The following is a 16,193-nucleotide window of genomic DNA, read 5'->3' on the forward strand; positions in this document are numbered from 1 at the left end:
TCAGCTTAGAATACAGCAAAAGGCTATTTAATTGAGTCCCTAGATCTGAAACACCTTTTCCCAGACATGATATGTTGTTCTTTGATTAGTGCTAGAATAGTTGTTATGGCATCTTTATGCTGTCTGCTGCATCTCTGCAGGTGGCTCTCTCTACTAGCAGGAGAGTAAGAGAGATTGTTCGCAAGTCTCAACCTGACTGATAGCTGTTTCTCTAACAGTCAAGAAAATTAATAAGATAATTAATTAATCAGTCTTTTGAGTGCAACCACAGAACAACTCTTTGGCAGGATTCTGCATTTTGCAGTGGTGCCGTAGAAATGTGATCTTTGATAACAGGCCCTGCTTTCTCAGAATATGTTTCATTAAAATCATTTCTATCCTGAAATGAAAACTTGAACACGTTTCTTTAAATCATCCCAACATTGATTCAGTTCCGTTTGTGATGGTTCTTGGTGGATCTGCTTATTCACCCTGCCAGATGGAGATATTTTGTCACAAAGGCAGCTGCTTTCAAAGAACGGAAGGGCAAAGAAACAAATCAACTACACTTGGCAGTGTGGGGAAAAAAAAAATGTTTTCTCCAAGATTTCATCCTCTTAGTTGTGGTTCATATCTTAGTTTTGAAACTGAATGGATTTGCATGAAAAGTTACCTGAAATGGAAAACAAGGTATTATTATTCTGTTGAAACCAACATTCCATCAGTCTTCATTAAGATTGCCAGTAAGGCTCTTGCCAGTGCTAATCTTGTAGAAGTTGAATGTTATTGCAAAGAAGAGGAAATATGTGGATGATTCATTTGTTTAAACATTTAAGCAATGACTAAGCACTAATCTGGAATTTGGAAATAAATGAAATTCAATCTGCATACCCTCCTGTTCCATTAGGATTGCAAATTCCATTACATTGTGGTGATGCAGCACCTTCTTCTGGATTTGTTTATCCGGATGAATTTTAAAATGCAACTGTCTACTTTGAGTTCAAGTTGGAATAAACTTTGTTTTAACTGAAACCTTACTGGAGAGGGCTATCAAAATCTGTGAAGCTTAGTAAAAGCTACAGAGCTGAAATGTTTAGTATCACAAAGTAGGGCAGTGGGTATAATTCTGAAGAAATCAACATGAATGGTTAAAAGGGCAACTATCCAAAAGAGACTGGCTAATTATATTTAAATAAAAATTGGAGAGAGATTACTCTAGTAAAAGCACAAATACACTATGGCTGAAAGTTAGAAAAAAGACTCCAGCTAGCATTTGACCAGTATGTAGACAAAGTGCGCAAAGTAAATGGTGGTAAAGAAATATGATATGGAAAAATATTAATTTGTCCATCCCCAGTGATTGTTCAATAATATTAAGGAAGTAATATGCTATGTGAAAGCTCTGAAAGCCATAGAATAAGCAGCAGAACAGGAAGCACCATCCCAATGCTCCAGCCCTGTATTGGGTAAGGCATCAGTGACACATAACTGTCAACAGCTTGCAAAGCTATAACTAGATTGCCGGCAACCTTAAAGAAGCGCAGCTAGAATCACCTAACATCATGTTATGATCCATAATTGGCTGCAGATCTTCATTGTACTCAAAGTGCTGTGGGAGAAGGTGTGGAAAATGCACATTGGTTCTTTGAATTCAGTATAACTCATATCTTGCATCATCTCTTCTGCCAGATACAGTTATATGGTTTGTAGGGACTTGAATATGATCTGAAATAAATTAGGATCCTGCTTATCTCTTATTGATGGCAGAGGTACCCATTTCCAGTGACCAGAGTTGCACTGACATCACATAATACAGTACTATGGTGCTATTTTGGCATAGGGGACTTACTTCATATTCTAAGGCTTTTTGTTGGAGTTCCTAGAACATAAGATTCTACTGTTAATCTCAGTTCTGCCTGGAGTGAGATGGATGGTAGCCTGGAGATTACTTGTTTCCTGCCTACTCCTTCCTTACTTCTCTCTCCCTGCGTATAAAGTGATGCTCAAACCAGAAGATGCTGCATTGTTCAGTAACAAATCCTGTTGGTAAAAAAATGTGTAGATATATCCATTACAAACAGAGAAAGAAGAGGAAGCTTTGTTCTTCTTTAAGTTATGAACCATTGGCCTTGGAAGGATTGTGGGGAAAAGAGATGAAAGGGACTTTCCTACTTTGCCAAGATACCTATGTATCTTTACCTATGAGATCTTTAGTTGATCATAAACCAGATTTAACCCTTACCAGGTCTGTAGTTCCCTGAATTTTCCTTTCCTCTTTTTGAATATGGGACAACAAAGCTCAGATTCAACCCATACAAGATGGAGTGTTTGTTGATTTGGAAGCTATCTGATTCCATGATTACACATACTTGACTCTTGATGGGGATGTATTTCCCCCGAATGAGCAGGGTCACAGTCTGGGGGTCTTCCTGGACTCGTGGCTCATGCTCAAAGTGGAGGTGGAAACCATCATCAGGAGGAGCTTTGCACAGCTTCATTGGATGTACCAGCTGTGGCCTTATTTGGAACAGAATGCAGTGAAAGTGATAACTGATGCCCTTGTCATCTCTAAATTACCATAACACATTGTACATGGGGCTGCCCTTAAAGGCCACCTGGAAACTCCAACTAGTCCATAAGGTAGTAGCATGTGTGCTCAGTGGACAGTCACACCACTATGTTACACCTCTGCTGTGGGAACTGCATTAGTTACCTGTAGAGTCCTAAGTGCAATTCAATGTGCCGGTCATTACCTATAAAGCCCTATTTGCTCAGAGCCTGAGTATCTTAGGGACTGCCTTTCCCCAACAGTTCCTAGCCATCCTACCCAAACAATTAGGAAGCCCTGTTTCTGTTATTCATGCATTGGTGATTGTACAACAATCTATATGGAATTTCCTTGTAAGTGGTTCATAGACTGCAACTAGGTTGGTTATTCAGTGGAATCCCTTTACACACATTCATGCATAGATACAGCGTTGACACTGAAAGCTCTGCACTGGCTGCAATTTATCAATTGAACTGATTAAACATATTACATGAAACTATTGTAGCTAAGTAAACAAAGTGAGCATAAGGTTAGCCAAAACAACTCCAGTATTATAAGATTTGTTATCCTGAATTGCATATATGAATAAACATATGTAGGTTGTCAGCCAGTCATTGCTGTCCTCTTTGACTACAGCCTTTAGGTAAGAATGTTTTAACACAGGCTTATCAACCCTGTGGTTTATCATATTCCTGTTCATGTGTGTGCACATTATCACATACCTTAGTTCATTTTATCTTTCAGTATTTTCTCCCTTGCCCTTCTGTACAGTTTCATTCTACTAACCTGGGTTGCATCAGTAATGTCTTCATTCTCACTTTATTAGCATTCTTTGATAGCAAAGGCTGAACAGGTATTCTTTGTTGTTGACCCATCAGCCCAGCTTACTAATTATTTCCTGTTTGCATTTTGGGCAGAGTCCCTGATAAACACCACTTGCCATCTGTCAAATGAAATCCTGGATGGGTGGCATTCTATTTACTTTATCTCTAAGGTAGCGTGGATCATCTTTCCTCTGTAAAAGGGCATTGTGTAGGCTGTTGTTCAAGCAAAAGCCATAAACAATTTAAGAATGATATTAATACCGTTTGTGACGCAAGCAGCGAAGGCAAGTAGGGGGATGGGACAGATTCATTTATTGCAGTAGCTTGAAAACTGTACTAGAGCCAAAGAGTTTCTTGCTCAGCTTTCATCTCACTACTGTGCATGCTACTTGTGCACATAACAGCACAAAGAATCTTTCCAATCGCTTATTTTAAAGTACCCCCAGATGTTACTCCAATATAAACACAATTGCCTCCATTGGTAGCGATCTGGCTATGTATGCGGTAAAATTACAGCTTTGGCTACTGGACAAGAAAACTCAGTCAGAGCTGTTTATGGTTGGCAAAAGCCTTAAACCTCAAAATGCAATAAGAGTAGGAAAAATAACGCCATTGCATCTTTTCAACATAATATTTTTGTCCCCCTGAGCCACATTGGGTATGCCCACAATCAAAGCCATATTATAATCAACCAACTTTGCTTTATGAATCTTCTTCTCTTTGTGCATCCAGCAAAAATAAAGAAAATCAGTGTTGTTATCTTTACCTGAGCTTCCCCTGCTGTGGATTCCCCCTTTCTATAACTTGGCTCTAAAAAGCAATTTGAAATATTTGAGTAGGACAGTTACTCAGGGCCTGTTTAATCCTGGCAGATTCCAAGTACGTAAAGCAAAGACAAGGATCTAATTTTTATAGAAAAAGTTACAAAGCATAACGATGGGGAATAAAACCATTCATACCAGCCTCATATTCTCTTAGCCTCTCAGGGTGATTTTTGGAGTTCAGCAGAGCAGAAAAACGCCTTGGGGGATCACTGAAGCAAAAATGAAACCAGCAAGAATGGATATATAAAACTACCATAGAATTGCTCTTCCTTTTCCCTGAAATACCAGTTCTCATACTTAACTAACTAATCGCTTCTCAGTATCCTTGGTGTTAATGTAATCATTCAAAGTCAGAGCTAACATTTTTTGTAACTATGAGATCCTGGTTATGTAAGCCATTCAGGTTGCTGTCTACAGCTATAAACCCTTCAAAATAGCTCCTTACTGCAGTTTAACTGGTCATTAGCAGCTAGAATAGACTGATTTTATATGGGTTATGGCTTGAATAATTACCTGACACTCTGATTCATTAAAAAACAGTTGATGAATAGTGGGAGGTGTAAGAGGCAGCAGTATTATACACATGTTATAGTCAGAGGAAATGGTGCTTTAGGTTTTATCACCTGGGGAAGGAGGATCTAGCAGAATACTTTCATAAAACAGCTTTAAGCTTCAAAAATATATATACTTGTTGGCATCTATTTTCCCACTGCAGTAAGTTTTAATACATGTATTTTTATGATAGTGGCCCATAAAAAATTTTAAGTCCCTTTTTTCTTTTTTAAATTATATTAATTAGCGGCATGTATGCATGTGTGTGTATCTCATATCAAAGAGGAGAAACTAGTAAAAGTTACTGCTTCCAGGTATATTACAAGCTCCTGAAAATGCAGCTTTTTCATAAAATTATAGCCTGTCTGCCAAGCAAAAATCAAGGTAGTTTAAAGATTAAAATAAATAGCAAATGTCTATGAAATAAACCCTTCTTCCCAGCTGCCAAGAATATTAGTGCTTAAGAAGTATATATTCTTGCACTGCTCTGTTTCCATGGTCAAAATCCCAATAGAAAAGGATGATTCAGTGGGGAGGAAAGGCTTTTAAATTTCATTTCTCTGCCATTAATATCACATTCTAATACCTTATGCATCAGAACATCTTCAGATTATGATACTTTTATATACTAATGTTCTTATGCCCTATGGCTTTGTTCAGACAGCCAAATGCATTATGTCTTATAACAGAAGTTTACTTTCCATGTCGAAATTGTTTGTGTCTTACTTTATCTATGTGACACATTTAAAGATTTTTCTGATCTTTTCCATTCTTGTTTTTTGTCAGTCCCTTCCCCCCAAAAACACTTTGCCATTTAAGACTTTCTGGGGAAGCTGGAAGAGAAGATTGCAAATGGTGATCACATGATCGTGGGGAACTTGGCAACCAGTCGTAACTATGAGCCAATTACCAAGTGCCTGAAATGTGGCCACGTGACCACAGGGGGAGGGTGTGGTGCGACATTTTATGATGGCTGGAAGTGCTTTAAGGGCCGTAAATCACCCTTTCCGAGGCTGTCATAACTTTGAACTGATGTTAAACGAACGGTCATTAAGCGAGGACTACCTGAATAGATAATTTATGAAAATTGGCTTCTTAGTGGGGAGTAAGTGCGCACCTCCTTAGCAGTGCAGTGCACATTTTAAAAGCTGGAGCAGTGTATCAATGTATCTATTCCATTCGTATCCCATCTTGCCCCACAGGGCATGGTTAACCACCTCCTCTTGGATGAATCTTTAATTATATTTCATAATGTCAGGGCTTGCGAGTTATCACAGCAAGGCTATCAAACAGTTAGAACACTTTATCTGATCATACTGAAGTGCATACTCACAGCGGATCAGTTTAACAGGACCGAAGTTTGGCTATACCGAATAATTTAATTTTGTCTCGGCAAATCAAATAGATCCCATGAGAAATGGTTATGTGATGTAAAAATAATGAGAGCAGCAACATAGCATATAAACAAGATATTTCTCAGTGCTTAAACAGTTTGTGCAAATGCATGTGGAAGGTAGAGGTATTTCTCCATCACCTTAAGAAAACTCTAGTGTGGAAGCTAAATGGGCATGCAGTACTTCCCATTCCTTCCTCTCCTCCTCCTCCTCTTTCTGTTGGTAATCCTCTCTCTGGCTTATATTGAGATCTTCTTGTAAAAATGTTAATAGTTGATGGTAGCTTATATGCAGTGTTCCAAGGGACTATTCAAGCATTTGTTTTCTTTCCCTTCTCATGCTAGTGTTCCATGCCTTCCTGCATCACAGCCTTCCATGTAACGTGTGCCTTTGAGCACAATTTGGACATGCGGACACTGTTAGCGGAGAATGATGAAGTAAAGTTCAAGTCATTCTGTCTTGAGCATAGCACTGGTGCCACCAAGCCACCAGATGAAGCACGCACGGATGCAGATCAAGGTAAACTAGACATGGAAAAGGTAACACTGAGAAAACAGAAACTCCAGCAGTTGGAAGAGGACTTCTATGATCTTGTGAAACCTTCTGAAGTGGCTGAGAACCTTGATTTGACTGAGTGGCTAGTTGATTTTGTCTATCAGTACTGGAAGATGAAAAGAAAAGCCAATTATAACAAGCCACTGCTAATGCCCAAGACAGATGAAGTGGATAATTTGGCTCAGCAAGAGCAGGATGTGCTGTACCGACGCTTGAAGCTCTTCACACACCTTAGACAGGATCTTGAAAGGGTGAGTAGAATTACTGGGATCGATAACTCTGTTTGTGTAACCCTGTTTTCCACATTCTGGCACCATCCAAATGTACAAAAGATTGCAGCTCCCAAAATTCCAGTGCAGATGTCCCAATTCATCTGTAGTTTACCACGCTGAGGGAGGTTGGTTTAATCAGCTTTCACTAAAATTACTTAAAACCTGCAGTGTACAGACATACATTACCTCATGATTGTAAATTACTCCATTTCATTTTAATAATAATTCATGGGTTTCATATTTTTGTTTGCTACATTCATGCTGAAGATGTCATTACTATCTAGTGAGGAAATGATAAGAACACCAGGTTTTCTCTGTAGCTGGGAGGAAAGTGACCCTAATTATTCATAACAAACCAGTCATAAATAGTTCAGAAGCATGCGAAAAATTATCACTATTTCAGTTTCTCTGTGGTTAAATGTGTATTTTTGTTTTTATTTTCAAGTGTGATAAAAGGGTTAATTATTAGTGCAGTCTAAGGTAAAGATAGTCTTTTAACACCCATTCACTAGTTTGATTGGAGGACAGGTTTTATGTCTGTTACATCCTCTGGTCCCTTCATTGTATTGTACAATAAGATGTAACTAGCAAGACTGAGGCCGTAGGATGAAGGACTGGAGGTACCAAGCCTCCTTTTCCAAAAGCCCTTGGGTCTTCATATCCTGGACCTACTCTCTGCTTTGGGATAACATCTTGGTTGTTCCTTTGTCCAACACTGGCTTCCAGGGAGTGCCTCATCTGTCATCCAACCCCTAACTCTGGTATGTGTAAGAGAGAGTGATGTCATATTCTGTGCCTTTCTGGTGATTAAAAAGTCAAAATGCAAAAGTTGAAATAATTTGTATAGTACCACCTCTTGGCTATGTAGTGTATAAATGTGGTGACTAAAGGATTCAACCCTTCCTCCCCCAACACCCCCTTGAAAAATCAATCTCACAGGAGATAAACAAAGGAAAACTTTATTAGAAAAAGAATAAAATGTAAAGCCTTTTTTATTTTAATATGCACATTCATTATAGAAGAAGATAATTACAAAGTTGCCCCAGTGACATACTATGAAGCTTGCAGATTAGTGAAGAAAAAAAGATCCAAAATAAAATACAGCGTTCCAGATAGACCATTGCTATAGTTGAAGACCCTTCTGCTGAAAAGAGACTGGAGAGGTTTCAAATTATTATTACAGATCACAGGAGATTCTAAAGAAAAAAATATATCCTTTGAACACAGCCTGAAGTATAATGGAAAGCAACCACACAATTCCATAACCTGTATGAAGAGCTAAAAACTTGAGACTTAGTGTAAGACAGAAACAGAAAACAAAGCCTAATGCAAATTCCTGACTACACATTTTACCAGTGTCTGTAGTCCTGAATCAGACAGTCTGCTTCAGAGTTCCTGGATTTCTCCAGCTTTTCTTTGCATCACACAGTTACTGGGTCAGCTCAAGAAAAGACTCAACACCAATAGCTTTAACATGCATGCATGCCCACACCTCCTCCAAAGCACTTTTTCAGCTTCAAATTCAAAGCACTGCACATCCCTATTGATATGATATATGATATGATGTAAGACATTTCTAGAACACATGGTTATTTGTAGCATGAAGTCTGTTCTGAGTACTGCAAAGCTATTCTCTGCTGCTTTTTTTGTGATTAATTCTTAGCGTAGAGATGAGTTTATAAATAGGACCAGGAAATACATTAACTTTATCTTTTTGAAAGGATAGTTGATATTAGTGAAGTCACGCACAGTAACCAATTACCAAGGCAAAATTGCTTCTTTTTTTTTCTCCTCTTGTTATTCCCCTGCTGAATATAGTGCTGGTAGGGCTGATGCATGCAAGACAATAAAAGGAGATTTCTTAAAACCTTGCTTCTCAAAGTGCCACGCTATAAATACTTTTGAATTCTTATACATTGCTCTTTTATTAGTTATGCACGTCTGAAATTAAAAAAAAAAAAACTGGTAGAACTAGTCATGTAGCTGTGGAAAGCTGAGGAGATGGGGACAGAACTGGCAGTACATTATCAGCTATGGAGCCGGGAAAAGCAAAACAAATTGCCCAGGGAAGATCTGTAGACAGGGAAGAAAGTACAGACAAGCTGAAAAGAGAAGTCTGAGATAAAAAACGAGGGAGATGCTAATGTGTGGGAATAAATATATGCAAGACAAGCCCTGGTGGACAATATTTCAGGTGCCATGTGGCTGCCCGTAGTTGTGCCAAGTCGAAGGGCAAAGCTGTTCCAAGTACAATGAGGTGAAGAGTCAGAGCACAAATAAAAACAATGTGTTCACTATTTATTTTTATTCTGTCGCTTAACATTATATGTTTATATGAAGTGTACAGCTTGTCTTTTTATAGAAAGCAGTGGACTGCAGCAAGGGTTTATGTGGGCCTGGAGTCTATATGCAATGTACATGACACTTTGCAAATCTCATTTTTCAAAAAACCATTGCCTCCACATCTGAAATAAATAGGGGAGGTTTTTACTATTTCAGTAGAAATGCCACAGGGTCATAGGAAACAGCTGTATGTAGTGAGAGGAATTTATCAGAGGGAAAAAAAATCTTTTTTAAGGGAAGTTTTTTTCAAACAAACAAAACAAATGTTAAGATCGCATTGGTCTTGTCAGTTCTTCTAATGTGTGATTTTATTAGTAGTTTTGCAACAGCTGTTGCTCCTTTCCTGTTGACATAATAGATTTCTGCATTACCTGTTCAGTCATAGGTTATTATAGTCAATTTAGATTTGAAAATAATAATCTTTCCATAAAAACTGAATCATCTGATACTTTAGAAAATCAATTTTCATTCAGTTCACAGAGATCTTGATCATGCCATCCAGGGCCCTTGGTATCTAGATTCTAGACTTGTATTCCTGTCACCTATATTTCTCTTTCTTTAACGCTTTAAATTATACAGTGGTACCTCTACTTACGAACGCCCCTACTTACGAATTTTTCGAGATACGATCAGCTCCGGCCCCAGAAATTTACCTCTACTTACGAACTCGACTTACGAGCCATTTTCCGCCCGTTCCACGTGGTCCACGGCCATTTTTCCGCCCGTTCCACGTGGTCTGCGGCCATTTTCCGCCCATTCCACGTGGTCCGCGACTGTTTTTCCGCCCGTTCCACGTGGTCCGCGGCCGTTTTTCTGCCCCTGACATGTGGTCCGCGGCCATTTTTTCCGCCCTGCCGCGTGGTCAGCGGCCATTTTTCTGCCCATGACGCATGGTCCGCGGACGCCGGAACGGATTAACGGTAATTACATTGAACCTTATGGGAAAATTTACTTCGACTTGCGACCAACTCGACTTGCGATCAGAGTCACGGAACGGATTAAGTTCGTAAGTAGAGGTACCACTGTATTTTTTTCAAAAAGAATTTCAAAGCTCTATGGGATATTGGCTGTTCCATTCCCAAGGTCTGTCCTTATGTCAAATTTGTATTTACTCCGGACAGTATTATTGTATTATTGTATAATACTGTATAAGTAGTATTGTGTATTTAACTCAAATCATTGTGTATTTAACTCAAATTTTGCTACAATAGACTCCGTTCTTAACTATGGATCATCTGTAACCCAGGTGTTCTTAATCCGGGAACTACCTGTAACTGGTAAAAAATTATTATTATTATTATTATTATTATTATTATTATTATTATTATTATTATTATTTCGATTTGTATGGCTGCCCATCTCATCTAAGCAATTCTGGGTAGCTCAAAACAGATAAAAAACTATCCAATAAAAATAAGTGAAAAAACCAATATACAAACATATAAAAATCATCCATAATCACTTAAAAACAAAAAATCATGATCAGCAGCAGAATGCATCCTTACATCACCTCAGCATAGTCATTGTAGAAACTCCCCACCATTGCCAGACCCCCAGGCAAGCAGCAGAGCCATGACTTCAGGGCCTTCCTATAGACTGGGAGGGTCAGGACCAATCTAAGGTCAAGGGGGGATGATGTCCCACAGGACAAGGCACCACAGCAGAAAAGGCTGTCTTCCTGGGTCTCACCGGATGACACTTTTTCGTAGACAGGACCCATAACATGCCTCTCCTGCTGGTTCTGATGGGACAGATAGATATAACCGGGGAGAGGAAGTCCCTCAAATAACCCCATCTCATACCATATAGGGCTTTATAGGTCATAACTAGCACCTTGAATTGAACCCAGAAGCATACTGGCAACCAGTACAGCTCGCGGAGCAGAGGTGTAACATCCACTGATTGAAGAGTCCACATAACTGCTTGCGCCACCGCATTCTGTACCAGGTGCAGCTTCCAGATGTTCTTCAAGAGCAGCCCCATGTAGAGCACGTTACAGTAATCCATTCAAGAAGTGACCAGGGCATGAGTGACTGTGAGCGAGCCTCTTAATCCAGGAATGGGTGCAATTGGCGCACAACATGGAGTTGCACAAAAGTCCTCCTGGACATAGCGGCCACTTGATCTTCAGGCAGGAGCCATAAGTCCAGGAGAACCCCCAGATTGTGCACTGGGTCTGTTTGGGGCAGTGCCATGCCATCCAGAACCAAAGATCGTAAGTCTCTGGAGCCAGCAGGCCCCAAAATCCAAAACCACTCACTTTTGCTACGGTTGAGCCAAAGACTGTTATTCCCCATCTAGACCCCTACAGCCTCCAGACACTGGAACAGGACCTTAACATGCCAATCTGGAGCAAAGTGATATAGCGGTAAAGGTTTGGACTAGAACCCAGTTGGTTCGAGTCCACCCTCAGCCATATAAGCTCACTGGGTGGATTTAAGCCAATCGTTTCATCTCAACCCAACCCATTCTTTTGGGGAAACCTTCATGAGGGAATATTATGTATCCTTCCATGAGATCCTGAAGGAAAGGTTGAACCTAAATTTAACAAATAAATGAATAAATCACTATTTTACAAATTAGACTGAAGTGTTCAAGAAGCTGAATATATATATTCTTTAATATATAATGTCTGCAAGCAAATAACCAAGCTCAGAAATCACCAAGGAGTCTGCAATTGTTTGTTTTGACAAGGCATTTTAACCTCAAAACCAAAGAAAGAGAAAAGAACATCTTGAAATACAAATTGCATTTTATACTTAATATGTTGGATTAAAAAAAAAAAAGTCCTAAAATAAGATCTTTCTTTTGTGGGTGTGTGTGCAATAACAGCAATGTCTTTCGTTTAATCGATGTTACTAGATGGACATATAGCCTACAGCATTAGGCTTGACAAGAAAGTCTCAGGTCATTTAACAGACAAGATATGGCTTTTCACCAACTTGCAAGATCTGACTTCTCTGCCAGAGTTCCTTTCTACTGTCCTTTTTAGATTTTCCCAATCCAGTATCCTCCAGGTAAATTGAACTGTCACTCCCAGCCTCTCTAGCCAATTTGACTATTTGGAGGAAAGCAAACTGGAGAAGATTGATTTTCATAGTGGCACTAAAAGAACATTTTCTGTGTATTGAAGTATGGTGATACAAAGGCAAATAATGCCATGAATAATGATTATCACTGTAGTGATTTATTGGAGCATATTGATAATGTGACACCGGACTTCTGGGATGAAAGTAGATGAACATTTTACTAATCAAGCCTCCCAGGCTCAAATGCAGTACTCTTTTAAATACAAACTCTCCTCACTGACCACCACCTATTTCTGCTGCAGTGCTACCCAGTTTCTCGAACCCAGCCCCAGAAAGCCTCCTTTTTCTCTGTTGGTTCTTCCCAAGTAACTCATCTCTTCCACAGAATCTTCCACTTATGATTTTTCTAACCACTTGTTAACATTGTTCTACATTTCAGTTCCTACAGTGTTTTCATCATCAAGTTTCAATGGTGTAAGCCCTTGCTTGAATTTAGAAGCTGTCTTCTTGTATTATAGCAAGATGTACCTGGAAGCTCCTGATAGTTATCTGCAAATATAGATAATTGCAATTGGGAGAAATGTCAGAAGCTTGCATAAATACAAACATGGCTTGAGATTTTCCAATAAATGCCCTGAATGTCAGTATTGCCAGTATTATTCCCCTCATAACCACCATCTCAGCATTTTAATTTGATGGCTAGAGTCCCCTTGATGCATTCCCAATTGACTAACAGTAGAGCAAGCTGCCTCTTAATTTGATCATATATACATACGTACATACGTAATACAACATAATATTTTATTTCTATCCCACCCTTCATACAGGAACTTCAAAGCAGGATAGATTGCATTCTCTCCTCCCATTTTTCTCCACAGCTGCAGTCCTGTGAAGTAGGTTGGATTCAGAGTGAATGACTGATTTAAAGGCACCCAGCGAGCTTCCATGGCTGAGGTTGGGCTAGAACCTGGGTCTTCCCAGTGCCAGTCCAACACCTTAACCACTCCGCCATTGGCTTGGAATTTATGATAGTCCCTGGAAGCTTGGTTCTCAGTATCTTGCTATCTTCAGCAGCTCAAAGATACACAGCTCCCACAAGTAGAGTAAAATGTTTCAGTGAAGCACTTTAGCACTGAAGCCAACCCAAACCTAAATTTCTAAGGAAGACAACAGAAAACATTCTTGTCTCGAGGCAACCATTAAATAATATTTGGTCTCCCCAAAAAAAACAAATAGAAACTTCATTAGAGAATGAAGCTTAGAATTGTCTTTCTATCCTCATAATTCCCCAATTAGGTAGAAAATGCTTAAAGTCTTGCTTTTTATTTGAATGATCTTAATATTTAAGGCTTGTTCAGATGAGTAGATTATTTCTATCATAATTGGCAATTAACTGTTCAAATGAGAACTACTTCATTTATGAAAAATACACTCAGTATCTGATTCTCTCTGTATTTATATAATTTTAGTGAATTTAATGGGTTCTACTCAAGTAGAAGAGCCTCTTTGGTCTAGTGGTTAAAGTCCTGGAACTAGTAATAGGCAAATCTGAGTCCTAATCCTGCCTTAGGCACAAAAACCAGCTGGGTGACCTTGAATCAAGCTTTTTCTGTCAGCCTTAAGAAGAAGGCAATGGCACTTCTGAAAATGTTGCCTAGATAACTGCATGGATTTGTTAATGTAGTTCCCAGAAGTTATGTTAAACTTGAAGCTCATCCTAAGGAGACATGCAGAATTGTATCACTTGAAATAGTTACACAGTGGAAGCCAGCCTAAAAGATGTGTGTTGGCAAAACATTGAAGCAAATTCAATTTTCTCATTTTCTGCACTAAACACAGGACAAATAGTTTGTTAGTAGAAAAGTCCAATTAAAGCTGCTATGAATAATACCTGTAACTGCTGAGATTAGAAAATTGTAAATAAAACATAAAGTATGTCCTAATAAAACAATTTGTTTTGATCACTAAATGCACAAAATGCATATTACTAATCTAATAAAATCTTTTTACACATTTTATTTGTAGTTGACAAAAGCAAGTCATTTAGTTTTGGAAACTTAGTACCCTTTGAAATGTAACTGCCCACATTTGTTTCAAGTTGGCTAATGAGAATGTATTAAGCCTATTATACTCATATTTTCCATTCCCTTTTGATTGGTTTTATTTGTAAACTGACATCCTTTGTATTAATTTGCATAATATGTTTCACAGGGAAGTATGTTTAACTGAACCCAAAACCAAGTTAACAAATGGGACCATCTTACAAACATTCATTGTCTTGTTTCTTTGATCTTGTTATCATTCACATTTTTAAAAAATAAATCTTTCCAGAAATAGTCATACAATCTTCTCACTGCATCCAGAGACAATTAGAAAGAATAAAAATTGGATGCAGGGCTCTCCCACCTTAATTACAACTGTTATGTATTTGTTTGTGTAGCTGGTTGTTTACAATTTAAATCCTGCAAGTCCATGTAAAACCTCATTCACATTAATTCATCAGGAAAGATGAACCCTGATAATTGGGTATTATACTTAGTTTCTGTTATCATGAATGGTGAGCTTTCAAGAAGACTCTAGGAAACCAGCAGTTCTGTTATTACTTTGTAGTGAAGCAGGAGGGAGTTCAGATTGATGATAGGTGTATCCAGACTTGTGAACTCTCACTTTTTTTAAAAGGTGACTAAACATGTCATCATCCTAGATCATAGGGCAGCATATTAATGGCTAAAAGGGTGATGTTGGGTGACAAAGTGAAAAAGGTTAGGAAAGTATCTTGATGTGTCAATATGAATTACTGCCATAATCATTAATCTTTCGTTTTTCCTTATATTTTTTTGTCATAAATATAGTGTGAGTTTTAATATGATAAAGAGAGCTTTTTAAAATTATTTTGAAGTGTTGACCGTTCAGGAGGTGGCATAAACATCTGGAACTCAGCTTCTATCAGTTCCTGATTCCAGTATCCTCAGCCTGGTATCCTTTATTTACATTCAGATTATAATTCCCATAATATCCATCTACCATGACCAGTGGTGGGAATTGGAAGTTAACATACCGGAAAGGCACCAGATTGAGAACAATTGCACTTCTTGATTGTTTTATCATAATGCAACATTGGTCATACTTTCTGTCTTCTGCAAACAAATGAGTGTGTAGTGGTCTCTGGGCAATTGTAAGAGTTTCTGTGGATTGAGCTAAGTAACCATATTAGAAGTGGAAAAAAATAAAATAAAATAGGATCTCTCCTGTCCCTTCCTATAAAGGCCTGTTGTACTAAGACATCATGTGATATGTTTGTTTGCAGGTTGACATGCATAGCTGTTAACTTCCTCAAGGACAGAAAAGTCCAATAAACACATCAAGTATCTATTTTACTAATAAAATGCACATCCCATTTTTTCTCTTCCCTGAAATGAGTTGCCCAAAGCAGCTTGCAATGTATAAAAACATAAAACCAATCATAAAACTTATTCCTAGTACTTGAAAGAATGCAGCATTAAATTGGCATAAATACTTTTGAGTGTTAATTTTAACTCTATGAATAAAACTTTGTTTTAGTAACAGGCTTCCAATATTATTCCAGATTATGACTCTAATGGCGTTGCAGAGGCTCAGTGGAAGCAAAATTCAGCCTGTGAATATGTGAATGAACCAATGAGATCAAAAGAGGATGGCGTCTGTTTAGGTGCCTGCTAAATCTTTATTTACCTCAACCCATCTCTCTATCAGCGTGTGACAGGGAGACTTAAAGCCATCCATTGAAGCTGGGTTGGATTGGCACTAGATCTGAAGAAGCAAATGGTAGAAATCAAGAGCTCTTAAATTGAAGAACTGATCTTAAGTGTTGGGGTCAAGGGTTATGCTCTTAGG

The 16,193-nt window shown here is 38.5% G+C and overlaps 1 protein-coding gene across 2 annotated transcripts in view; it reads left to right on the plus strand.

Annotated features, from left to right (window-relative positions):
• JADE2 (jade family PHD finger 2) overlaps positions 1 to 16,193 on the plus strand; it is a 174,842-nt gene that overhangs the window by 133,682 nt on the left and 24,967 nt on the right. For both annotated transcript variants that reach the window (XM_007421884.4, XM_025174858.2), the window contains exon 9: positions 6,466 to 6,927. In XM_007421884.4, the coding sequence (XP_007421946.2) occupies positions 6,466 to 6,927 (462 nt within the window). The remainder of the gene's footprint in view (positions 1 to 6,465; positions 6,928 to 16,193) is intronic.

Source organism: Python bivittatus, unplaced genomic scaffold (assembly GCF_059951505.1).
Source record: "Python bivittatus isolate LINGU-HERP-01145 unplaced genomic scaffold, Pbiv_v1 ctg000080_np1212, whole genome shotgun sequence".
NCBI classification, from domain to species: Eukaryota; Metazoa; Chordata; class Lepidosauria; order Squamata; family Pythonidae; genus Python; species Python bivittatus.